Source organism: Dromiciops gliroides, chromosome 3 (assembly GCF_019393635.1).
Source record: "Dromiciops gliroides isolate mDroGli1 chromosome 3, mDroGli1.pri, whole genome shotgun sequence".
Taxonomy (NCBI): Eukaryota; Metazoa; Chordata; class Mammalia; order Microbiotheria; family Microbiotheriidae; genus Dromiciops; species Dromiciops gliroides.
The window spans coordinates 80,457,421-80,483,406 of NC_057863.1; the positions used below are offsets into that span (position 1 = coordinate 80,457,421).

A 25,986-nucleotide genomic window follows, 5' to 3' on the forward strand; every position below is an offset into this window, starting at 1 on the left:
CCTTCAGGGAGCATTCAATCTTTTCTTCCCCAAAAGGGGAGGCCCTTCAAAAGCTGTCTATACCACATGACAGGGAGAGGACTAGAAGACATCTTCTATCTCCTAGGCTACTGTTTCCCCTATACAATATGCATGTGTGATATATTCTAAATAATTATTTTGTTGAGAATTTCTTATGATTTTGGTTTATTCCATTCTTGCTTTTAAAAAAAATACAAGTTTTGGAAAAGAAGTACCTACAAACGGGGATGAGAAAATCTGTCTGTAACTATAGAAAATAATTCATTAAAACATAGCACCTAATATAATGGTTAGAATTTTTTTTTAGTGAGGCAATTGGGGTTAAGTGACTTGCCCAGGGTCACACAGCTAGTAAGTGTTAAGGGTCTGAGGCCAGATTTGAACTCAGGTACTCCTGACTCCAGGGCCGGTGCTCTATCCACTGCGCCACCTAGCCACCCCTGTGCCACCTAGCTGCCCCTGTGCCACCTAGCCGCCCCTGCCCCCTACTTTTTTAATTCTGAATAGTATGCCTTTGCTTCTTCCTTTTCATAAAGGTTAAATATATAAGTAAGTTGTTTATTCATCTTTCCATTTTCTGTTGAGGTATCCCAAAAAGCATGTAATTATTACACTGTTATGTTATCATATACAATTTCTTTAGGAATCAAACTCTGAACAGCTAACTTCTTACGAAGACCAAAGAAAAAAATTACCTTTGGATTCTCAGCTACATTCACCCATATCATATTTAAGTCATTAATAAACAATATCTGTTCTTATCTTCAAATGGTAAAAAACAAAGTAAGGATTGCTATATCGGGTCAACCTTAGCTAGTTAATGAATTTTGATTCTATGCTCTCTAAGCTTTCATCTTTCCAGACTGAAGTGTCTTAATCCTCAAGTGTCATATCCCATGCTTTTGATCATTTGCTCTCCATTGGAATCATGGTATCCATCCATATAAAATTAGAAGCAAAATACTGAAATCCCACCATGTTTTTGTCCTTGGTCCCCTCAGCCATTTCCACATAGTCTGATCCCCTAATTTCCCATGCTTCAATTAAACCAACCACAATCTTTAGGTTATCAGCGACAAGAAAAACAAATGTTGATGATAAATTCTAGAGAAACTGGTAATTCATATGCACACAGTGCATAGATTCAATATCATTCTCTAATATAATGAAAGTCACAGGAACTCTTCTAGAACACAAAACAATGTCTGACATTTTAAAAGTTGATTCCATTAAATACTTTTGAATGATAATTATGTATGGTTAAAAAAATCTGAAATCAATGTTACCATAAACTTTGGGGTTTTTTTTTTTTTACTTATAGGATTTCCAGCAGTATTTGTTGTGGCCTGGACAGTGGTCCGAGCAATGATAGCAAATGAGAGGTAAGTATAAAAAGAAAGGGGAAAGGGACAGCTAGGTGGCACAGTGGATAAAGCACAGGCCCTGGATTCAGGAGGACCTGAATTCAAATCCAACCTCAGATACTTGACATTTACTAGCTGTGTGACCCTGGGCAAGTCACTTAACACCCCCCTCCCATTGCCCTGCAAAAAAGAAAGAAAAAAGGGGGGAAAAGAATGTAGTCTTTTCACCAGATATATCCTTTAACACTTTAAGGCATCTGGATCTTATCGATGAGGGAACTAACTTCATGAACGCAAAAACAACCTTTTTGGTTTTTGTCTATCAGCTTTCTCTATAGAGTATACACCTAATCTGTTTGAGGCCTTCCTCTAGGTCTTATTCCATGAAACAGATATATATTTCTAAGTCTCAGTTTCTTCAGCTAGTAAAGAAAAACAGGGGGCAGCTAGGTGGCGCAGTGGATAAAGCACTGGCCCTGGATTCAGGAGGACCTGAGTTCAAATCCAGCCTCAGACACTTGACACAAGCTGTGTGACCCTGGGCAAGTCATTTAACCCCCATTGCCTTGCAAAAAATAAAGAAAAGAAAAACAAAGTATTCAAACAGTAACTAACTAACCATCTGTCAGGGATACTACAGAGAGAATGTTTGCATTGGGTAGGAAACTGGTGAAGATTGGTGGGTTTTACCCTATTTTGTATCATGGTATATAAATACATATATTCTTTTTAACTGTTATTTTTCTAAAGTTCAAAGTCTCTAGGTTTGGAATCCATGGAGAAGATGAGTTTTGAGGCTCTTTTCAACTCTAAGATTTGATGATTCCTTTTTTTAATAAAAGAAGGCATATTGTTACGTTTTTAATAAGAAATAAGAAAATAATCAAAATTCTGAAAGTTTTAATAAGTTAAACTAGTACAGTATTGAACATAATTTTCAAAATGCTTTCCTACATACTATTTGATTAAAAACTAAAGTGACCCCTTTCTATTCAGTTTTTTCTAAATAATTCAGCCTGCATGCTCCCCTTTCTAACTTCAGTAGTAGTTGTCTATGAAAGAGCTAACAGTGTAGTTAGTCAGGAATTAGCCATTTCTGAAGTCTAATCCTTCCATATTAAAGGGGGAAAATGCTTGAGAACCTTCCTCCTAAATTGTATAGTATGGGAAATATAGCGGAAAGTGGTAGCAATTAAAGGACAGAAGAAATGGACCGCATTTTGTGAGTGTTACCAGCTCTCCTCTGTCAGATTGTTGTTAACTTAGTGAAATGCTTTTAATTGGCTTTAGGTGAACTTTGTGAAGAACCTTTCTTCCCACTTCCATGCACCCCATTTGGCATATTTCCCTCTAGGGGATGCATGATTGATGAACATCGAATTGTTCGTTTTTCATCTTATTTCTGTTTGAGCAATGATGAGTCAAACAAGAAAGGAAAATTCTATGTGGTACATGCACTTTGCTGTTTTTGTCAAATTCATTAAGGAAAAGAATCAATGACTATAGTTTTAAATGATATGAGTTAGCTAATGATGTATTTAACATTAGGTGTTATGTCAAAAGCTCAGAGTATAATTAAGCAGCTGTACATCCTGTACATTTCTATATTTGTATTATAGTCCTTTTAGTAATTCATTTTTTGTGTATATTATAGTTCTTTAGCTTTTAGATTTTGGAAAGAAAATCTAAATTTCTGGATTAACTTAAATCAAATAATTATTTATTAGTTGAGCACAGAGCATTGTGAAAGTTCTGGGAAAGAAACAATGTTTAGATAAAAGATGGTTTCTACTTTCATGGAGCTTACTGTCCAATATATATGTGTGTGTGTGTGTGTGTGTGTGTGTATAATAAGAGAACCTATTGTGGGAAAAAAAAAAGATAAATTAAAGGATAGGAAGGATTTCAAAAGTTGGGAGAAATGAGGTGGGGGAAAGCCTGAGTACTCATTACAATTACAAGGAAGAATAAACATAAAGGCAGAGAGACAAGAAGTCACAAGACCTGTATTAAAGAATAGTGGAGATAATGTTTAGGGAATTACATCAGATGAGGATGAAAATGTAGATTGTGGAATACCTAATACCAGGTTAGGAGTTTGGGGTTAGGAAATCGTAATTCTGAGTTCAAATCCAGACTCAAACACTTACTAGCTGTGTGACCTTGGGCACTAAGTCAATTAGCCTTCATTTGTCTCAGTTTCTTCAACTGTAAAATGGGGATAATAATAGCACCTCCTTCTATGAGTTGTTGTGAGGATCAAATGAGATAAAATATGTAAAGTGCTTAGGGGAGTGCCTGTCACATAGTGGGTACTTAATAAATATTAATTGTTGTAATTATTGATTAATTAAAAGGTTTTTTGAGCAGAGAAATGACATAGCTAGTTCCAGGCATAATGAAGAATAATCTGGAAGTAGTGCAAAGAATGGAGCTGAAAAGACTAATTAGATTATAATAATAGTCTAGGCCAGCATTCAATGGAGGCATATTCTAAAATGCAACAGAACCACATAATGTTTTAAGAACTATGATGTTCCTTCCATACATCATCTCATTTGGTTCTCACAACAACTCTGTGAGGTAAGTATAAGTATTATCATCTTCAATTTGTAAATGAGGAAAATCACGATAAGAGAGGTTAAGTGATTTGCCCAAATTCTTACAGTTAGTGTCATTAATGGGATTTCAACCCAGGTTTCTCAACTCCAAATCCACCTTTCTCTCCTACATCAGACCCAATAGAAGAGAGAAGTTGGATTTTAGGAATTGCAAAGGTATCAACAGGGCTTAGTGATGACTCTATGGGGGTAGAGGCAAGAAGAGGTTAAAGACAGCACCCAGGTTTCAATATGGGAGGCTGAGTAAATGGTGGTACTGTTAACAAAAACAAACAAGGAATTCAAAAGGTGGGGGGGGGCAAAGAAAGACCAGCTTAGTTTCAAACATTTGAAGTTGAGGTGGCAGTGGAGCTACAAATAAAAATGCCCAATAGTTGGAAATAGAGACCTGAGATTAAGATTTAAAGATCATATATAAGATATTATAGCCAAAGCCATAGGAATATATAAATTTGATAAGGCAGAAAATACAGAAGGAAGTAGAGAAAATAACCTTGGGAAATGCCCATCTTAAAGGATTGGGTTGAAAAACAAATAATAAAACCTAAAACCTTATCATCATTAATTACAAAAAATAAACTTCTGGGGCAGCTAGGTGGCACAGTGGATAAAGTACCAGCCCTGGATTCAGGAGGACCTGAGTTCAAATTTGACCTCAGACACTTGACACTTACTAGCTATGTGACCCTGGGCAAGTCACTTAACCCCCATTGCCCTGCAAAAATAAATTAATTAATTAATAATAATAATAATGATAAAATAAACTTCTACAGAAAAACAAGAAATATAAGTAAAAGTACCTCCCTTCAAGGCTGATTTTCCCACGTTTCCTGTAGAGTAATGAAACCTAGAGCAAATGTTAAATCTGAGTGATGTTTGTACCCAAAAGCTTAATGCTTTCAATTGTCTGAAAGATATGCAACCTTTTAGTTGCTTTGAAGTACATTTTTGTTCAGCATAAAAATTCTCTAAAGATAGAAGAGGTAGCTCTTATTGAGGCACTGCTAATTGCTCTTCCCCTAATGAAATTTAGTTACCCAGGAGCAAAGAGGCACTCTGAGAGCTTTCTTGAAAGCTGAATTTTCTGCAGAGATGAATAAAATCCAGAGTATTTTTCAGTCTCTCCAAAGAAAGAAATGATCCCTTCTTTGGTCTAAGGTTTGAGATTAGCAGGGGTCCTTGGCTATTTTCAATCTAGACTACCTCAGTCAGCATTTAATTTTCTCTACAATCTGAATGGTCACTTGGGAAAGAATTCATATGTAGGCTGTAACTGGATATATCAAATATATCAAGAATATGTTCTGAGCAAAGAAGACTAAGATTAAAAGCACAGACTTGGTTGTATTAAATTTAATTCCAAAAGCATTCATTAAATGCCTACTATGTGGTAAATACTAAGGAAGATATGAAGATAAAAGAAGCATGGTCCCTGCCCTCATGGAGTTTATAATTTACTTAGGGAGATAAGATATTAACAATGATAATAATTAGTGTTCTTTCTTCTTAAAAATGTATTAATGTGGGGGGGCAGGTAAGTGGCACAGTGGGTAGAGCACCAGCCCTGGATTCAGGAGGACCTGAGTTCAAATCCGGCCTCAGACACTCAAGTGTCTTACTAGCTGTGTGACCTTGGGCAAGTCACTTAACCTCAATTGCCTCACCAAAAAAAAAAATGTATTGATGGTATTCAATTTGCTAAAAGTGATTAGTTTTGAATTTTTTGAAATAATTTATTTTAAATTATCTTAGTTCTTGAGGGAGAAGAAAAATGTTATTGGGCGGGGGGCATAATTTTTATATAATACTGGATGCTGAAGATAGACAACACATTGTGATCTAACTGAAATTATTGCACGATTTCAGAATTTTCACACCTGCCCCCAAAATGATCAGTTCCTTATAGCAGTGAGCAGGTAAAAAGTACTCAAGTGACTGACACAATACTTTTGGTCAGATGATTATTTTTTTTTGGCGGGGCAACGAGGGTTAAGTGACTTGTCCAGGGTCACACAACTAGTAAGTGTCAAGTGTCTGAGGTCGGATTTGAACTCAGGTACTCCTGAATCCAGGGCTGGTGCTTTATCCACTGCACCACCTAGCTTCCCCCAGATGATTAATTTTTAAGGAGGCAGGTAGGTGGCTCAGTGCATAGAGCACTGAGCCCCAAATCAGGAAGATCTAAGTTCAAATCCAGCCTCAAAAACTTATTAGCCGTATAACCCTCAGCAAATCACCTAATGTCTCCTTTAACCTACTGGAGAAGGAAATGGCAAACCACTCTAGTATCATTGCCAAGAAAACCACATGGACAGTACAGTCTACAGGGACATGAAGAGTCAGATATGATTGAATGACAGAACAACAAATTTTTACCTTCTCATTTCTATAAGGAATTGATCTTTTGGAGGGCAGAGTGGGAGATATGTAGAAATTGTGTAAGAAAGACACTTTGAAGGGGCAGCTAGGTGGCAAGTCACTTAACCCCAATTGCCTCACTTAAAAAAAAAATCAAGTCCAACTCCCTCATTTTGCAGAAAACTGAGGCAAAAAAGGTTATACTACTTGTCCACGGTCACTCAGAGACTTAATAATGGTGTCAAAGCTAGAACCCAAGTAACCTGGCTTTCCATTTAGTTCATTTTCACTATACTACAATGTAATATCATACCCAATTAATTCCCTTTCTCTTTTTGTTGTTGGTTTTGCGGTCTTGCTCCAAATCTATGATTTCATTGTTGTGGAGAACTTCCCCATGTGGAAATCCCTTTCATTAATATAGTCCAATAATTCATCTGGAAATTATAGTCTCATGTTAACAACAGGGTGACAGAAAGGCTAAGTACACCCTATAGTCACACAAATAATAAAGTAAAAGGCAGGACTTACATGGGGGTCTTCTATAGTTGTTACCCCCTAAGTCAGGCTGACTCTTAATGACCTAAATTGTTATTAAAATTCCCCATCTTCCTTTTTATCCCATAGTCCCAGTGATGATGAAGGAGGTACAATAACGAATCAGCTCCATTCAGTTGACTTAGAAAACTACTGAGCTAACTTTGATTTTTCCATATATGGCTAAGTCCTGATTAGTGTGAATAAGGAATCTAGTGAATTGGTTGCATGTATTTGAGTTTGCACTATTCAGAGTTATAATTATACAAAATATGGTCATTGGTTCCAGTCCAATGGGAACCTATAATACGAATTTGAATAAAGTGACCAATTCACAAGATTCATCATTTGAACTAATTGATACCTGAATGTAATTTCCATAGTACTTACTGAATATCCTGTGTGGCCTGATTACAGGGATATAGGTATAGAAGAGAGGTTCATAGTACTTTGAAAATTCTGAGGAGCAGGTGATCATTCCTGACTAGGAAGATTAAGGAAGGCTTCTTGGAAAGGTAGTATGATATAAAGGAAAGAACACTAAAATTTTAGTAGGACCATATAGATTCTGCTGTTGTTTCTACTGCTTACTTACGTGGGTAGCCATGGACAAGTCACTTCATGACTCTAAACCTAAGATCATCACTAAATTGAGAGGGTTGGATAAGATGGATCCCTGAAGTCCGTTCTAGTTATAAATCTATGAGACTGTCCTTCTAAGGAGCTGATATCTAAGCTGGACTTTGAAGAATTATTGGAAACAGAAAAGAATTATAGCAAGGTGAGGGAGAGGACATTCTGGCTGTAGTTTATGGTGGGAGCAAAGGCACAAAGTTGAGAAAAGCACCTGATGTGTTCAAGAAAGAGTGAGAAATTCAATTTGACTCATCTGTTGGGTATGAGAAAGTAAAGAAAGCAAAATGCAGCTGGAAAGATAGATTCAGCTACCTCAAATCAAAAAGAAGATGGGAAGTTTATGAAATGCCACCAAAGGATAATTATAATTGTATGTACTTTAAATTCCAGGTTGTTGCTTTCCCTCTTCAAATACAAGTATTTTGCTATTCTGATAAACCACTGTTTTTAAATGTCAGTCTTTTTTTTTTAATACACACCTTAGCATGATGAAATACTATTAATGGCATACATATATTATGTTCATTTGACGGGAAGAGAAGATTTCAGAAATAATGCTACAAAGAAGAAAAACTTACAAAACAGAAGGAACTGAACAGCTTTTGTGGTTAGAGAATTGCTGGGGGCAGCTAGATGGCACAGTGGATAAAGCACTAGCCCTGGATTCAGGAGGACCTGAGTTCAAATCAGACCTCAGATACTTGACACTTATTAGCTGTGTGACCTTGGGCAAGTCACTTAACCCTCATTGCCCCATTAAAAAAAAAAGAAAAGCAAAAAAAAAAAAGAGAATTGCTATGCTATATTTCCTACATTCTTCATCTAATCTGTCCTACAAGTCACAGAAAAGGCATCTTTTCCAGAGCAGTAAATGCTGGGAAGTTAGTTTAAGACAACCTTTTATTTTTCTTGACTGAGCTTGCATCATTTGAAAATCAGCTGCATGCAATTTACACTAGAAACAAGACAAATCAAATGAAATATCAGTAGAATTACTCTCTAATTTTTCCCCTACAATTTTATCAAGATTCCTTGAGCAACTAGAAGAGGGTGTTTGAATGACTTGTACAGAATTTCTCAGTTTTACTCTTGTGAATACTTGAATTCAGTGCGAAAATGTTTTCAGAACAATGATTCAAATATTTATTTAGCATAGTGAATAGATCAATTTGCACAAATTTTCTGTACCAGTGACATGACATCATTGACATGACAGGATGCTATTGAAAAAAAAAAAATCTAGGGACGAGTTTCTACTTCTTGTTACCTGGACAGAAAGTAAAAACCATAAATTCGACAGGATAATTTGTTCCACCAGGATTCTGCTGTCCAACTACTTGGTCAAAAAAGTACACAGAGTAGGTTATGGTAATCCAAAAGGAGAAAGCATTAGAAGTGGGGGGGGCAGGGCTAGAAAAGACCTCTTGCTGAAGGTGGGCTATGAGCTGAATATTGACATAAGCCAATGAAAATGTGGAATATTTTTGAATTGACTAGGGCTAATTTGGGGGGACTAATTTGATTGGGGTACTAATTCTGGGACTGTTGACTAGCTGGCTATCTGACTGCTATTAATTTAATGTGGGCCATTTATAAAGTTCCACCACACTGTTCCCAAATTGATAAGCAAAATATTAAGAAGCCTCTTAACCAAATAATCAAAGCAGAGTTTATTTATGAGATACTATTGAAAATTAAGAATACAGGGAAATAAAATGTACAACCTGACTGCTTTCCTGCGGTCTCTTTCCACTGCATCTCTTTCCCACCTGCTGTGCTTTGAACTTTTTTAATACAGCACGCAGTCCTTTATTCTAACTCCGAACCCCTTTTACTTTGTAAATCCCCCTGCTTCTAACTTTCCTCTCCTTACTGCCACCGCTAAACCCCTGTGTTTCTCTCTCACCAACCTTCTGTCTGTCTGCTCTGTCAGTCTACCCTTTGGCCTCTCTTTTTTCTGCTCTTAGTCCTTCTCGTCTTCTCCTGCATCCTTGTAGACCCATCTCTAGTCTGCCACTTGACCTCTTCTCCACCTCGTCTCATCAGTCCAAACCTCTGAGTCTTGTCCACAGGCCTCCAGTCCTCCTGTCACCCCCATACCTTGTCTGACCCTCTGCTTCTAACCCCAGGTCTATAAATACCTTTTCTTCTCTCCACTCAAATCTCGGGGCTTCTTGCACCCACACACCAAGCTAATCTGCTAGCCAGGGCTGTGGCTGGTGGGGGGGGGGGGCGGGGTGCGCTCCAGCTTCTCATGCTTCAGCACAGGCTACTCCAGAGCCCAGCATCTCTCAGATACCTCCGCTCAGGTCGGAGGGAGCTGGGGCCCTTTTTTTCCCCAACTGTCTGACCTGGAGTACAGCCCACAGGGCTTTTGGGCTCAGCTGAAGAGGAGGGGGAGGGGCACCAGCCCCTCCCACACAGAAGAGACCCTGAGGGCCTAAGGCTTTCTAATCTCAGCCTAAAGGTAAGGTCCCCAAATCAAAATAAATTTCCACAAAACTAAAAAGCAAAGGAAAGGGAGGCAGCTAAGTGGCACAGTGGATAAAGTACTGGCTACAGATTTAGGAGTTCAAAGCCGGCCTCAGACACTTGACACTTACTAGCTGTGTGACCCTGGGCAAGTCATGTAACCCTCATTGCCCTGCCCCCCCCCCCCAAAAAAAAGCAAAGGAAAAAAGTGAAAAATATTCCAAGTATTAGGTGCAATACTGGAGCAAAATGACAGGGACAGGAGTTGGGGTTATTTTCACAGGAGAGCAAGAAGGCCTTCTTACTAGATCATATAGTATGTGAAAAGGAGTAAAATACAAATTGACTAGAAAGGTAGGAAAGTACCAAGTTATGAAGAGCTTTAAATACCAGTGGCTTTTATAGTAGCAGAAAGAACACTTGTATGAAAGTAGGAAACCCTGGGTTCTGATCCTGGTTCTACCAATTGCATGACCTTAGAAAACTCATCTAAGTTATATAGGTCTCTATTTCTTCATCTATAAATAAATTCACAGGATTCTTGTGAACAAGAGATAAGATCATATATGTAGAAATATGTTATAAATTTTAATATGTCATCAAAATACTAAATAATAATTATTATCAGCTATTGAATCATTACTGACTATAATGGGGTACTAATCTCATTTAAAGGTTCTTCAAATCCCTAGAAATTTAAACACATTATAGTCCAAAGTTGGATCATGGAGATGTGCTGTCTTTATTTTTGTCATACTCTTTATTCCCTAGTCTTATAACATAACTATTGTCCAAAAAAAACCCCACACTAAATCTATATACTACCTTATGCTTACAAACCACTTTTGAATTCCCCTATTTTAAGAATAATTATACAGGCACAGCAAGGTTAAAAGTGATTTTTCCCAGGTTACAATGAGCAGAGATTTGAACTCAGAAATTTTATTTCTGGTTCTTTGCATCATACCATGATGGATTGAAAATTGGAAGGTTAACATTTTATAACATATCACTTAAGAGAGAAGGGTAGAACTACAAATGTGATTGCTTTTTTTTTTTTTTTTTGGTGAGGCAATTGGGGTTAAGTGACTTGCCCAGGGTCACACAGCTAGTAAGTGTTAAGTGTCTGAGGCTGGATTTGAACTCAGGTACTCCTGACTCCAGGGCCGGTGCTCTATCCACTGCGCCATCTAGCTGCCCCTACAAATGTGATTGCAAGCAGTTATTTTCTCCTCATATCTTGACTGCTTTTATTATATCTGCTGACCCAGTCATTACAAGATCATGCTACATTTGAATTGGTAATGGGAGACAGCTTGAATAGAACAACAATGAGGAAATGTCTTAAGTAGTAATCATAATAAATAGGTTGGTAACGTATCATATACTTTAAGAACAAAATGAAGAATCTTGTTGTACTTGGTTGTCCATCAACTCCAAGTGAAATTTTCATCAACATATCATCTATGCTAGAAATCCTTTTAAGCATGCCCACAGTATTCTCTAAAGAGTTATCCTGGGGCAGCTAGGTGGCACAGTGGATAGAGCACCGGCCCTGGATTCAGAAGGAACTGAATTCAAATCCGGCCTCAGACACTTAACACTTACTAGCGGTGTGACCCTGGGCAAGTCACTTAACTCTAATTGCCTCACCAAAAGAAAGAGAATTATCCTGTATGTCATCTACCATCTCTATTATAGTTAACTTTTTCTGGGGCAGATACTGACTTTTATAATTAAAATGTCAATTTTAATAAACTCTCCAAATGAGTCTTCCAATTTGCCAGATACATCAAAGACTTGTGTGTCATTTTCCATTAATTGTAGTTTGACAGTTTTATTTATAATTTTGCTTTTTTTATACTAGACCTATGTTTCCCTCATTGTAGGGAGCTCACACTGAGTAATTTCCACTGCTAATATATAATTGTACCTTTGAAGAATGTGTCTTGGAATCCCATAACAGTTGGGCAAGCCTATGTCCCCCTTCTCAGAGTAATATTTTTAAATGCATACAATTCATAGGATTACAAAAGAAACCAGTTACATTGAAATTGAGTTAACAAATTTTTAAGTACTTAGCTGAAGGTTAAGAACTCCTAGGGCCCTGAGAGTTTAAGTAACTTACCCAGGATCACCCAGCCAGTATTACGTCAGAAACAGGATTTGTACTTGGGTCTTCTTGCCTCTGAAGGAGCTCTCTATTATACCAGTTCTTATTCATAACTTAGGACCTTTCAATATCCTGTCACAAATTCAGAGAGTTTCCCCCATAGTTTGAATTTGTTTTGGTTTGGTTTTGGTTTAGCTACAAAAGATTATACAGTTTAGTCATATGAGCTAGGATGTAATAAAATTCACTTGGCTCGAGTTTTATTTACAAAATTTTAACACATGAGAAAATCAAACTCAACATTTAGCAAATTATCATACTGCAGAACTGGCAAGTTGGAAAAGACCTCAGAGCCCAAATAATACCTATACATGAACCCTCTCTCCAAACCCAAGAAATGTCCAATTTTTAACAGCTCTAGTCAGGAGATAAGACATTCTCCCCCCCTCCATTAAGCCTATATCTTCACCTCTGCAATTTGTACTCATTGCTTCTGGCTGTGACCTCTGGGACCAAGAATAACTAGTAATCTCTCTGTCACATGAAAGGTCTTGAAATACCTGAATGTCATTATCATTCCACTCCCTACAACCTAATCCATGCAAATCTCTTCTCCAGGCAAAGTAGCTCCAGTTCCTTCAGCAGAGGATTAAAATGTCTAGCTTACACCAGTTGCCATATGCTTTAAAATGGCAGCAAGTGGTCTTATCCCTGTGTTAGAGCTACATGATTTGGCCTTTATTATGTGGCTCAATCTATGATTTCTAGAGAAAGAGGAACAATAGGTCCAATAGGGGAATTTGTGGTTAAATTATTGTTTAGCTCCACCTACGTGGCCAGTTATAGTCAAGTGATTCTCCCTTTTAAACAAGACATACACTAAATTTGAGTCTAAGATGGAGAATGGGTTCTTTTCCCTGTGTCATCCTAAGGCTAACTAAAAGAAATAAAGTCAATTTTATTCATTCAAAAGTATTTACTGAGCAATTATTTAGCTTTAAAGGAGATAGTAAAAAAAAAAAAGGTGGGGGCAAGGTATAGATCCCTGCCTTCTATGAGCTTACCAGGAATTTCAGTCCCTTACTCACTGATTATATTCTCATTATAAAAGTTCATGTGTCAGGGATTTTTAAGAGATAGACATTATTATTGTGTTAAATCAAAATATTAAATTAGTATTCATATTATACTTTGAATTTTGGGAGTTTGTTACTAGGATTTCCATTAAAAAATTCTCTGAATAAGAGAGTTTACAGATGGAAATTTTTATCCATGATTTCAATTTGTAGGTTGTAGTTTTAGAACAAATAATATAGGGAAATGTTGAGAAACAAATGTAATCCTTGGATTCTACTTATTGAAAATGAAATACTTTCTATAGTAATTTGAAATGTAACTTAAGTTGCTTAGGCTACAACATTTATTTATAAATCAATTCAATCATCAAGAATTTATTAAGGATTTATTGTAGGCTAGGCAATGTTCTAGGTGCTAGAGATACAAATGCAAAAATGACAGTCCTAGGAGCTTATACTTTATTAGAGAACTATAACACATGTAGAGAAATGATGGTCAGGCAGGTTGTTTTTGTCACAAAGATTTTGAGTAAAGCCATACATATGTCAGTATACTGTTATTTCTTTTTCAGTAGCCAAGGTAGTATTTATTTGATTGTTGTTGTTCTAAGAGCAAGATATAGGAAGGGGGAATGGTATGATGTATGTGGCATGGTGTCAGGACAAATGCAAGATTCCTCAGACTAGATATGCTCCTGGGTCCTGTTGGATTGCTGGATGGGATTTGAAGGTTTTTAAATTCCATTCACCAAAGCTTCTGAGGTTCTAAACAGTGTGAAATAATTTGATCAGCTAAATGATTATGCCACTGAGAGCTAGGCATTGAAACACTATTAGAGTTTTCAACAAATATACTTTGAGAGAACCCTTTGAGATGATGTGGTAAAGTGAAAATAACTCTAGAATTGAGTTTTAATTCCATCTCTACCACTAACTAGCTGTGTAATGTTGGGCAATTCATTTTAATCACTCTGAATCTCAGTTGCTAGAATTCCATTCCCCCACCCCCATTTGTAAAATGAGAGGGTTCAACCAATTAATTACCAAGCATTTTTAAATTTCCTAATATGTATCAGGCACTGTGCTAAAGATAAAAATTTAATAATCACTTCCCAAGAAGTTTATATTATACTAAGGTAGATGACATGTATAAAATTATGCATAATATAGAAATACAAGATCATTTTGAGAAAAGACATAAGCAGCTTAAGGGATCAGGAAAGGATTTAGGCAAAAGAAGGTGGCCCTTGAGGGAAGCCTTAAAGAAAACTAGAACTTTCTAAGAGGTGCAGGTGAGGAGGTTTCCAGACATGGGGGACAGCCAATACAGAGGTACAAAGAAAGGAAGATGGGATGCTAAATATGAATGCACTTTCAATTTGGCTGGATGATAATTCTAAAGGGTCTTGTACTGTAAGGTTGGAATAGTAGGTTGGGGCCAGATTGTTCACATCATTAAATGGCAAGCAGAGGAATTAATGTGTGATCCTAGAAGTAAAAGGGAATCATGGGAATTTGTTCTATAGAGTGATATTTTCAGAATAAAGCTTTGGAAAAATCATTCTGATAAAATGAGTCCTAAGATCATTTCCATCTCAATAATCTTGTATCTAGGACAATTCCAGTTCTAAACTTCTCTATATTTTTTTTTTACTGGTAAGAATTAGAAATATTCAAAAATGAAGATCTGAGGACCAACATTTGACAATCTTTTGAGCTACTGGTGACTTCCTCACTTCTACCTATGCTCCTTTTTTTTTCTTATTCCAGGTTTATAGATACCAAATTTTTGCTTAGATTGTGTTCAGCATCAGTAACTTAATCAAAACCAAAGGAATGAAAACCCACAATGGTCTATACATGCAAACATTTTTAATTTAATTTTCTAAGTTAACAAAATGTCTAAATAACAAAGATGTATTTCCTCTCTGCCTCACCTTTCCTTGGAGAAAAAGAAAAGGAGAAAAGCAAAAGCAAAACTGTGTAGCAAATACACAGAATCAAGCAAAACATATTTGTGTATTAATATAAAAGTTCAAAATCAACTTTAGTATAATAAGATAATGGAAAAATCCTAAAATTGGGAGAGAAATGTTGGTAATATAAAGCCATGCAGCCTCAGTCAGGCAAAGTCAAGTTAGAAACAGTAGATTTGATTATAGCCTTGAATAAACTTCTGGTTCTCCATGAGTATATAAGAGCAAACAAAGCCACACGCTTATGTTAGGTCAGCAGTGACAGTGATAAACACAATAAGATGAATGCCTTGATGATCAGCCTCTTCAACTGTTTTTTTTCACAAGACAAAACTGAAATCTTGCACAACTCTTGCAGAGAAATGGAGACTTCCTTATCTGCAGCCATGCTTTATTAAGCTATCATTTACTTTTTGAACTGTCAGTATGAATTATGTACCAAAGTAAACGAAAGGATTCCTTATTCATCTGTGATTTGGAAAGAGTCAGTGACTAGACATAGTAGCCCATCTTTGGTAACATGTGGGCAGTGAGTAAAAGGAAAAAATCAAGGATGAATCCAAGACTCTGAGCCTGGGAAAGATGATAGAGTTTTATTTCAATGAACCACAAACATTTATTAAATGCCTACTGTATACAAGGAAGTATGTGAAGTGTTTGAGATACAAAGATGGAAAATGAGGCAGTCCCTGCCTTCAGTGAACTTACAGGCTGATGATGAATTGGTAGAGAAGGGGAGAGGGAGAGGCATTATCCCTCTCTTTAACCACATAGCCTAAAAGTAATGCTAAAATGACCCAGCTTTTTATTGTCTGTGCAATAGCCAGCCAATGGCGGGAGCAGGCAACTCAAAAATTCCCACATTAACAGGGACAATAGCTCAGATATCAGATGTTGCTGCCAAAATGTAATCCGCAACTCTTTGGTGTTTAAAGAGAAGATAATTCAAATAGATAAGTAAGGAAGGACAAAGTGGGCAAAATATCTAATTGCACAAATGAAGCAATTATTGGTTATTTGCTTGTTTGGCTTGTTAAAGATATGCTCATTAAAGGTTTCTACTCAAACATATAGGAAGATTAGTACAATAAGAAATGAAATATAGCAACATAAGAAAAAGATACTGGAAGGGGTTTTTTAAGCTACATTTCATCAGGGAGAGTTTTTTGCTCTCCCTTTGTACCATTTCCATATGTTGAATGAGATTTTTTTGTTTTATTTTTCTTAGATAGATACAAGAATTTCCAGAGTTTTCTATCATAAAAGTTCCAAGATGAAAGCCTCTTCTCTTTTTATGTTGTGCTGCTTACATCCCATACAAAGGATTCCATGATATTTTTTGTAAGCATTTTAACAAAAACAACCAACAATGCTGTCAACAAGTTAGGATAGTCATTCAATGAAGAAAAAAATCCATTTGTATCAAGTTCAGAATATCTTTGTATTCTTTCGACCTATGACTGACTGTTGTTGAGACAAAAGTCAATTTTCCATTAATTATGAAGGCAGAAGGCACTTGGACTTTCACATTAGAAAAAACAGGACTGATTTCACTTTTATAAGAATTAGATTTTATTACTTTAGGTCATCAGTCAATAAATATTTATTAAGCACCTACTTTATGCTGGGCATTTTGCTAAGCACTAGGGAGACAAAAAGGCAAAAGATGGTCCTTGCCCTCAGTGATCTCACAAGCTAATGTGTAAGACGGCTAGTGGCAGAGTAGGCCTAGAGTAAGGAAGACTCAAGGTCAAATCTGGCCTCATGTGAGCCTGGGCAACTTAGCTGACCTCTGTTTGCCTCAGTTTTCTCAACTGTAAAATCAAGATAATAATAGTACCTCAAGGGGGCAGCTGGGTGGCACAGTGGATAAGGCACTGGCCTTGGATTCAGGAGGACCTGAGTTCAAATCTAGCCTCAGACACTTGACACTTACTAGCTGTGTGACCCTGGGCAAGTCACTTAACCCTCATTGCCCCACAAAAATAAATACATTTATAAATAATAATAATAATAATAATAGCACCACAAAGGATTGTCGTAAGGATCAAATGAGATAATATTTGTAAAACAACCAAAACACCTAGTACGGTGCCTGGAATATAGTGGGTGCAGTATAAACACTATTCCCTTCTCCACACCTTTCTTTGTCCTTTGCTAAGTCATCAATCTGTCTGTTCCCTGATCAGCCATCATGGGGCTTCTGGAGAAGAGTTAAGAGATCTTGAAAGTTTAATTAACAATAACTGCCATGAGGGCAGCTAGGTGGCACAGTGGAGAGAGCACCGGCCCTGGAGTCAGGAGGACCTGAGTTCAAATCCAGCCTCAGACACTTAATATTTACTAGCTGTGTGACCCTAGAAGTTACTTAACCCCAATTGTCTCACCAAAACCAAAAACAAACAAAAAACCCAATAACTGCCTATTGCTCTATCACTTCATTCATAAAACATTCCTCTTTGCTTTACAGGTGTTGGGAGTTTAGTGCCGGGGACTTCAAGTGGATATATCAAGCACCTATATTAGCAGCAATTGGGGTATGTTTAATAAATTTTACAAGTTTAACAAACTTAAAGCTACAACTTGAAGCTAAATTCACTTCTAAAAAATAACAAATGGTGGAGAACAAATCGATATGGCTATATGTATTGATGTGATTATATGTATTGATATGAATAATAAATCGATAACTGAGTGTTGATTTACATAGTCTGGTGAGATACCAAGAAACAGGATGTGTCTATCATTTTATTCTAGGGTATCTTACTAGTGTAAAAGTAGCTATATAAGAAGAGTCCAGTTCAAGAATAATTTTCCGTGATACCTAGAGAAAAAGGCCCTGATTATCCTGAAACATCAAAGAAAAATTGAAACAACTTCCCATCTCTTCTATTTGCTGGTCCCTGTGGCTCTTCCTCAAACATAAGAGATTGGGAGTAGAAGCAATTTAACAGGGACCCATGTCTATCTTAGCGTTAAATCCTGAACAGATACCAATATAATGGTAGGGTGAATAGGTCTTGAAACTGCCCCTTTGTCATTCCCTGCATTTCATTTCTCCCCCTTGATATAGCCTACTAAGCCCTACTGTCCATGTCACCAGAAGGTATTAAGGATAAGTTACCAGTTCCCCTTCAATGATATTAGGAGGAAGAGAAGTAGTTAAGTTAGTCTACTAGCATTTATTAAGTATTTACAATGTGCCAAGCTCTGTGCTAAGTACTAGGAATACAGAGAGAAGAAAAAAAGAGAGACATAATATCACTGATATAGAGCTTAGGGCAACCTTAGACCTTATCTAGTCCAACTTCCTCATTTTTCAGATAAGGAAACTGAGGCACATAGAGGTTGAATCATTTGTCCAAGGTCTCAGAAAGAGTAAATAGAACTGAGATTCAGCCAATTCTTTCTCAATACAAACCCAGCCTTCATTCTATAGGTTGAGAGCAAGAGTTGGGTTTTTATATTTTTGTACACCCCCCCTCCCCCCTCCCACAGCACTTAGCCCAATTCTAGTACATACTAAATGAAGCAACTTATTTATTGAATTGTATTTAACTTCATCGTATCTTCATTATGCACTTGGCCCCTCTTTTTTAAGGGTCTAATTTGGTTTTCCTCAAGGATTAGGGTCATATAGTTGTATTTATCTACAGAAAAGCTCACAGGGTCAAGGAAAGAGAAAAAAAAAAAAGGAAAGAAGAAGATATATTTATTAAGAATGTAGTTCTGAAGGGTCTATTGCATGAGAAAGATAAAAATGCAAAGGAGGGCCTCAGATAAGAAATAAAACCCCAGGAGACCAAGAGTATATCCAGGGTTCGGAAGCTTTTCAATTTGAAATATAGAAGGACACAAAATTCACCACATTTGTAATAAAACCTGATTGCATGTTTGCTGAGGCATACTGAGTGTTATCAGACTAAACCAGACTTCCTAAGAGAAGCTCAGAGGATGGATTTGGTGCAAGAGGATGGATGAGTTAAAGGTATGAACTTTAATATACTTTAATTTTTGTATTTTAATGAAATTATACATTACTATAGTGACAACCCAGACCTGGCCTTTACTACATCTCCTTGGAACAATATTACTGGTCCTAACTTTGAGATAAAAGCTAAACTTTTTTATAAAAGCATTGAATTTTTAAAGTAGATTTTTATATTCTATCTTCCAATATATACCTTACCTATCAATTTCTATTTGATTTACCTATATACTTTTGTATTCCTTCATCCTTTGTAAATTCTATCTCAGGTTTCCTCACTTGTTATGATTTCTTTCTTTTTAAAAAATATTTTAAGATGTTTCCTTTCATTAATTCCCAGTTCAGAGTTAAGCATAGACTCAACATATGAAGTAAAAGCAAAATTGGGAACAAAAGTAGAATGGTGAAAAAAAAAGAAAATTAAAAGAAACCATATTTGGTAAAAAGTTTCGTCAAAAAAAGCTTTAATTTTTGCTTGCATACATAAAAATCTGCTGAGTTTTTTAAATGACTATGGAGTAATAACATTGATGCAATTAAAAGGCATCTAAGGGGCGGCTAGGTGGCGCAGTGGATAAAGCACCGGCCCTGGAGTCAGGAGTACCTGAGTTCAAATCCGGCCTCAGACATTTAACACTTACTAGCTGTGTGACCCTGGGCAAGTCACTTAACCCCAATTGCCTCACTAAAAAAAAAAAAAAAAAGGCATCTAGAGTACTATTCACCATCCAATTAAGGAGGGCAGACAATTAGAAATCCATAAATTTTCTTTGGAATGATGTCATGGTATTTAAGAGATCAATAAAAGGACAAGAAAATAAAGGATATACATAGAGGTGAGAGGACAGGACAGGTAAAGATATGTTGGAGATTATTTCACCTTTGAAATCATGTTTGGAAAAGGAAAAATCCCTCAGAAGAAAAAGATAACTGGGTTTTCTGACTACTGTAAATCTCATTTTGGACATTTGATAGCATGTCCCCAAAATCTTAGTAACAACTTAGAATTTTTTAGAACTGCCTGTTTATCTTTTCTCACACTTCAAATAGAAATTCATCTAAAAAAATATGCCCATTTGTAAATCTCTCTTGGCTGCCATTTTGTTTCACAATTGGTGCTTAAGGGGCAGCTAGGTGGCGCAGTGGATAGAGCACTGGCCCTGGAGTCAGGAGGACCTGAGTTCAAATCCAGCCTCAGACACTTAACACTTACTAGCTGTGTGACCCTGGGCAAGTCACTTAACCCCAATTGCCTCACTAAAAAAAAAAAAAAAAAAGAGCTGGAGAAGGAAATGGTAAACAATTCTAGTGTCTTTGCCAAGAAAACTCCAAGCCCAAATGGGGACACAAAGTGTCAGACACGACTGAAAGTACCAAACAGCTAACACTCTGTGTGTATATACAAATATGTATATGTGTGCGTATACATGGTCTGTTTGTATACATGTATATGTATACACACACAAGCAGCTAGGTGGTGCACTGGATAGAGTACTGGACATGGGGTCAGAAAAATTCATCTTCATGAGTTAAAATCTGACCTCAGACACTTACTAGTTGTGTGACCCTGGGCAAGTGACAACCCTATTTACCTCAGTTTTCTCGTCTGTAAAATGACCTAGAGAAGTAATTGGCAAAGTACTCCAGTATCTTCACCAAGAAAACCCCAAATGGAGTCACAAAGAATCAGACACAACTGAGAAATGACTAAACAGCAATGTATGTACATAGGAAAATTTTTTTAAAAGTTAGTTAGGAGGTACTAGTACCTGGGGTAATCAGGAAAACCCTCCTATTGAAGATGGTCCTTGAGCTAAGCCTTGAATAAAACTTGCAATTCTGAAACTAACGTCAGAAGAGAGTGAATTCCTGGTCTAGAGGACAGCCTATGTGAAGGCTGGGGATTGTAAGATGGAGAATCTTATGTGAAGATCAGTAAGAAGGCCAGTTTGACTGGACTTGAAAAAAGAGTACATGAAAAAAGAGTAATGTTGAATAAAACTAGAAAGGTAGATTACAGTCAGATTGGTAAAAGTTATAAATGTTCAATAAAATCTTATTTTGCATTTGACTCTAGAGGTAAGAGGGAGTGATTGGAATTCGTTGAATAGGGGTATGACATGGCTAAACATTGGATCATAAATGAAGAGCTAAAGGGTGCCTTAGAGGTAGATCATCTGGTCTACCTTCCTTCACTTCAAAGTTGATAAAACTGAAGTACAATTAATGCTTTGCAGTACATGTCATTAGGCTGTGCGCCCAAGGAATTTTGGGTTGCTTTTTAAGGGAAACATTTATACAAGACTCAATAATAAAGGATGGTTTTTGGCCTGAAGCACATTGAGTGGTGTATGTGTGGGTGGGGGAGATGGAAGAGCAAAGGGGACAAAAATCTGTGATTCAGATCCTGTACTAGGTGTTGTTTTTTTTTTCTTTGCTTGTATTACAAATAGTATCTCATTTAATTCTCACAACCACCCTGGGAGGTAGGTTCTATTGTTATTCCTATTTCACAGTTGAGGAAACTGAGGCAAATGAGGACCTTGCCCCAAGTCACCCAACAGTGTCTGAGACTAGATTTCAACTGGGAAGAAAATAAAATAAAGAGAGAAGAAAAGGGGGAAAGAAAAAGGAGGGGAAAGGATAGAAGAGAGGAGCAGGTTTAAATGTTCCCTGCTGTGCGATTAGGGATACAAATACAAGCAAAAAGAAAGACACTTGTCTTCAGGACGTTTATATTCTAATGAAGAAGGACAACATACAAAAGAGAATGAAAAACAGAAGGAGCAAGTGAAATTGGCGAGGTATCTGGTACAGGGACATGATTCAGAACTACAATAATCTGAGGTGGCACAGTGGATAAAGCACCAGCCCTGGATTCAGGAGGACCTGAGTTCAAATCCAGCCTCAGACACTTGACACTTACTAGCTGTGTGACCCTGGGCAAGTCACTTAAGCCCAATTGCCCCATACCCCAAAAATAAAAGTACAATAATCGGGGGGGGGGGAGCTATAAATGAAAGAATTGTTTTGCTGCATTGAGGCAACAATTGAGATTCAATAACCTTTTTTTTTTTTTTTAGTGAGGCAATTGTGGTTAAGTGACTTGCCCAGGGTCACACAGCTAGTAAGTGTTAAGTGTCTGAGGCCGGATTTGAACTCAGGTACACCTGACTCCAGGGCCGGTGCTCTATCCACTGTGCCACCTAGCTGCCCTTCAATAACCTATTCTTAATCTCTTTTAATTCATTAAGCCCCTACAATTTTTGTCTTTTTATCATGCCCATTTTTGTATGAAACCTTCCCTTGATATCTTTAATTTACTTGAAGTGATTTTTTATCTTTCTCATTCTATCATTTTTTCTATTTCTTTGCATTGCTCATTTAAGAAAACCTTCTGATTAGAGTAAACCTTCTGCAATAAAATAAATATCATGGGGAAGGGAATAGGATGGAGGGAAACAGTTAATGACAGTAATTGTGAAAGAGATAAAAGGAAAAAAATGGACAAAAAATATTTATAGCAACTCTTTTTGGTGGCTAATGTAACGATTGGAATGACGCCACCTGCTGGATACTTACTGTAGAAGAGTTCTGCCCATGAAGTGAAGGTCTTTGAGGGCAAGACCAGGAGTCTCTTCTTTGGCGGGAGGAAGTGACGCGGACTAGTGGGAGGAGGAAGGAAGAGACTGGCGCTGACTCTGGGGCGCTCTTTCCTGGGGACGCTGGCGGAGAAGGGAGCTAAAAATGTGCTCTCCCTTTAATAGATAGAAATCTAGGCCTTTCTCTCTCTCTTTACCAAATTCTTGTTTTCCTTAATAAATGCTTAAAAGCCTAACTCTTGCTAAAGCTTATAATTTATTGGCGACCACTCATTAGATATTTTAGACAGTTTAGCTAGAATTTTAGCCCTTAACACTAAGAATTGGAAATCAAAGGAATGTCCATCAATTGAGGATAGACTGAACAAGCTGTGGTATATGATTGTAATGGAATATTATTATGCTATAAGAAATGAAAAGTAGGATGATTTCAGAAAAACCTGGAAAGACTCATATGAACAAATGCATAGTGAAGTGAGCAGAACCAGGAAGACATTGTACACAGTGACAGCGGCATTGTTCTCTGAGCAATTGTGAACGACAACTACTCTCAGCAATAAAACGATCCAAGACAATTCCAAAGGGCTAATGATGAAGCTTACTATCCACCTCCAGGGAAAGAACTGATATTGACTGAACACAGACCAAAAAAGAAAAAGAGTACTTATGGATTGTACATATATAACATATATCAGATTGGTTGCTGTCTTGTGGAGTGGGGAGGAAAGGGAAGGAGAAAAATTTGAAACTCGAAATCTTATAAAAATGAATGTTGAAAACTACCTTTACATGTAGCTGGAAAAAAAAAAGAATAGGAAAAGAACTATTTGTAAAGCTTTAAAAAAAAAGAAAAAAGAAAATCTTATTTCTCCTTGTTCTCTGGAATTCTGAATTCAGTTTAGTATATCTTTCCCTGTCTCTTTTATCTTTCACTTTCTTTCTTTCCTCAGCTATTTGCAAAGCCTCATAAGACAGCTATTTTGCTTTCTTGCTCTTCTTTTTCTTTGGAATGTTTCCAATACAATATTATAACCCCCTGTCCATAGTTCTTCAGGCATTCTACCGGATTTTAAACCTATTTATCACTTCCACTTCATATTCATAATGGTTGTTATGTCATACCCATACAATCTGATGCTTTCCCCTACTTTTTAGGGGGGAACAGGGCATGAGGGTTAAGTGACTTGCCCAGGGTCACACAGCTAGTAAATGTCAAGTGTATGGGTCCAGATTTGAACTCAGGTCCTCCTGAATCCAGGGCCAGTGCTCTATCCACTGCACCACCTAGGTGCCCCCTTTCCCCTACTTTCTTCAATTTAAGTCTGAATTTTGCAATAAGAAGATCATGATCTGAATCACAGATAGTTCCAAGTCTTGTTTTAACTGTAAAGAGCTTTTCCACCTTAGGTTGAAAAGTATATAATCAATCTCATTTTAATAGTGACCATCTAATGATATCCATGTGTAGAGTTACCTTTTGTATTGTTGAAAAAGAGTGTTTGTTAAGACCAGCAAGTTATATTGACAAAACTCTTTTAGTCTTTTCCCTGCTTCATTTTGTACTACAAGGCCAAACTTGAATGTTATCCCAATTATCTTTTAATTTCTTATTTTAGAATTTCAATTTTCTGTGACAAATGTGACATTTTTTTTGCTGAACTTTATTTGAATTTTTTTAGCATGTATCGTCTTCATGGCATGCTTCTTTTTATTTTGGCCTTTGATATTTCATTTTTGCCAATTACCTGTAAAAAAAAAACATTTTTAACATTTGTATTTCACAAATTTGAGTTCCAATTACTCTTCCTCTTCCTCTTCCTCTTCCTCTCCTCTTCCCCTTCCTGAGATAGTAAGCAATTTCCTATAGGTTATGCATTTGCAGTCATGCAAAACATATTTTCATTATTAGTCAGGTTGTGAAGGCAAACATAAACCAAAAAAATTTTTTTAATTAAGTAAAAAGTAGTATGCTTAAATCTGCATTCAGACTCCATCAGTTCTTCCTTTGGAGGTGGATAGCATTTTTCATCATAAGCTCTTTAAAATTATCTTGGATCGGGCGGCTAGGTGGAGCAGTGGATAAAGCACCAGCCCTGGATTCAGGAGTACCTGAGTTCAAATCCGGCCTCAGACACTTGACACTAGCTGTGTAACCCTGGGCAAGTCACTTAACCCCCATTGCCCCTCAAAAAAAAATTACCTTGGATCTTTGCATTGCTGAGAATAGCTAAGTCATTCACAAATGATCATCAGATGAAACTGCTGTTACTTTGTATACTGTTCCTCTGGTTCTCCTCACTTCACTTTGCATCAATTTAAGTATGTCAAAGTTTTTCTGAGAACATCCTCCTCATTATTTCTTATAGCACACTAGTATTCCATCACAATCATAGACCACAACTTGTTCAGCCATTTCCAATTGATGGTTATCCCTTCAATTTCTAATTCATTATCACTAAAAATACAGACAAACAGACAGACAGACAGACATAAATAAATAAATAAATAAAAAGAGCTGCTATATTTTTGTATATATATATATGACCTTTTCCTTTTCTTTGACCTCTTTGGGATACATAGTAATGGCATTGCTAGGTCTAAGGGTATGCACGGTTTTATAGCCACCTGGTATCATTCCACATTGCCCTCCAAAATGGTTAAATTGGCTCACAACTCCACTAACACTGCATTAGTGTCCCAGTCCCCCCTCCCCAACATTTGTCATTTTCCTTGTCATATTAACCAATCTGATATGTCTGAGGTGGTCTTGGTGTTGTTTCTAAAAGATGTTGTAAATCTTCATAGAACAGATCAATTTTAGCCTCTTCAGTATCAGTGGTTGGAACACAGATTTGTATTACTGTGATGTTTAACTGTTTGCTTGGGATTCAAACATATATCATTCTGTTCATTTTGATATACCCCAGGTCTGCTTTTCTCACCCTTTTATTGACTATGAGGACTACTCCATTTCTTCTAAGGAATTATTGCCCACAGTCATATATGTACTGATTACCTGAATTAAATTTACCCTTCCCATCCTTTTAAATTCACTGACATCCAAATGTCAATGTTTAATCTTTCCATCGCATGTTTGACCACATCTGGCTTACCTTGGTTCATACATCTTACATCCAGGTTCCTATGCAATACTGATCTTTACAACATCAAAACTTTCTTCTTTTCACCAGGCATATCCAGTTGAATTTCCAACTTGGTTGT

The 25,986-nt window shown here is 36.9% G+C and overlaps 1 protein-coding gene across 1 annotated transcript in view; it reads left to right on the forward strand.

Moving 5' to 3' along the window:
* The window catches only part of PTH2R (parathyroid hormone 2 receptor), a 121,526-nt gene that overhangs the window by 58,576 nt on the left and 36,964 nt on the right, over positions 1 to 25,986 (forward strand). The window contains exons 8-9 of the mRNA XM_043996247.1: positions 1,343 to 1,403; positions 17,645 to 17,711. Coding sequence (XP_043852182.1) covers positions 1,343 to 1,403; positions 17,645 to 17,711 — 128 coding nt within the window. The remainder of the gene's footprint in view (positions 1 to 1,342; positions 1,404 to 17,644; positions 17,712 to 25,986) is intronic.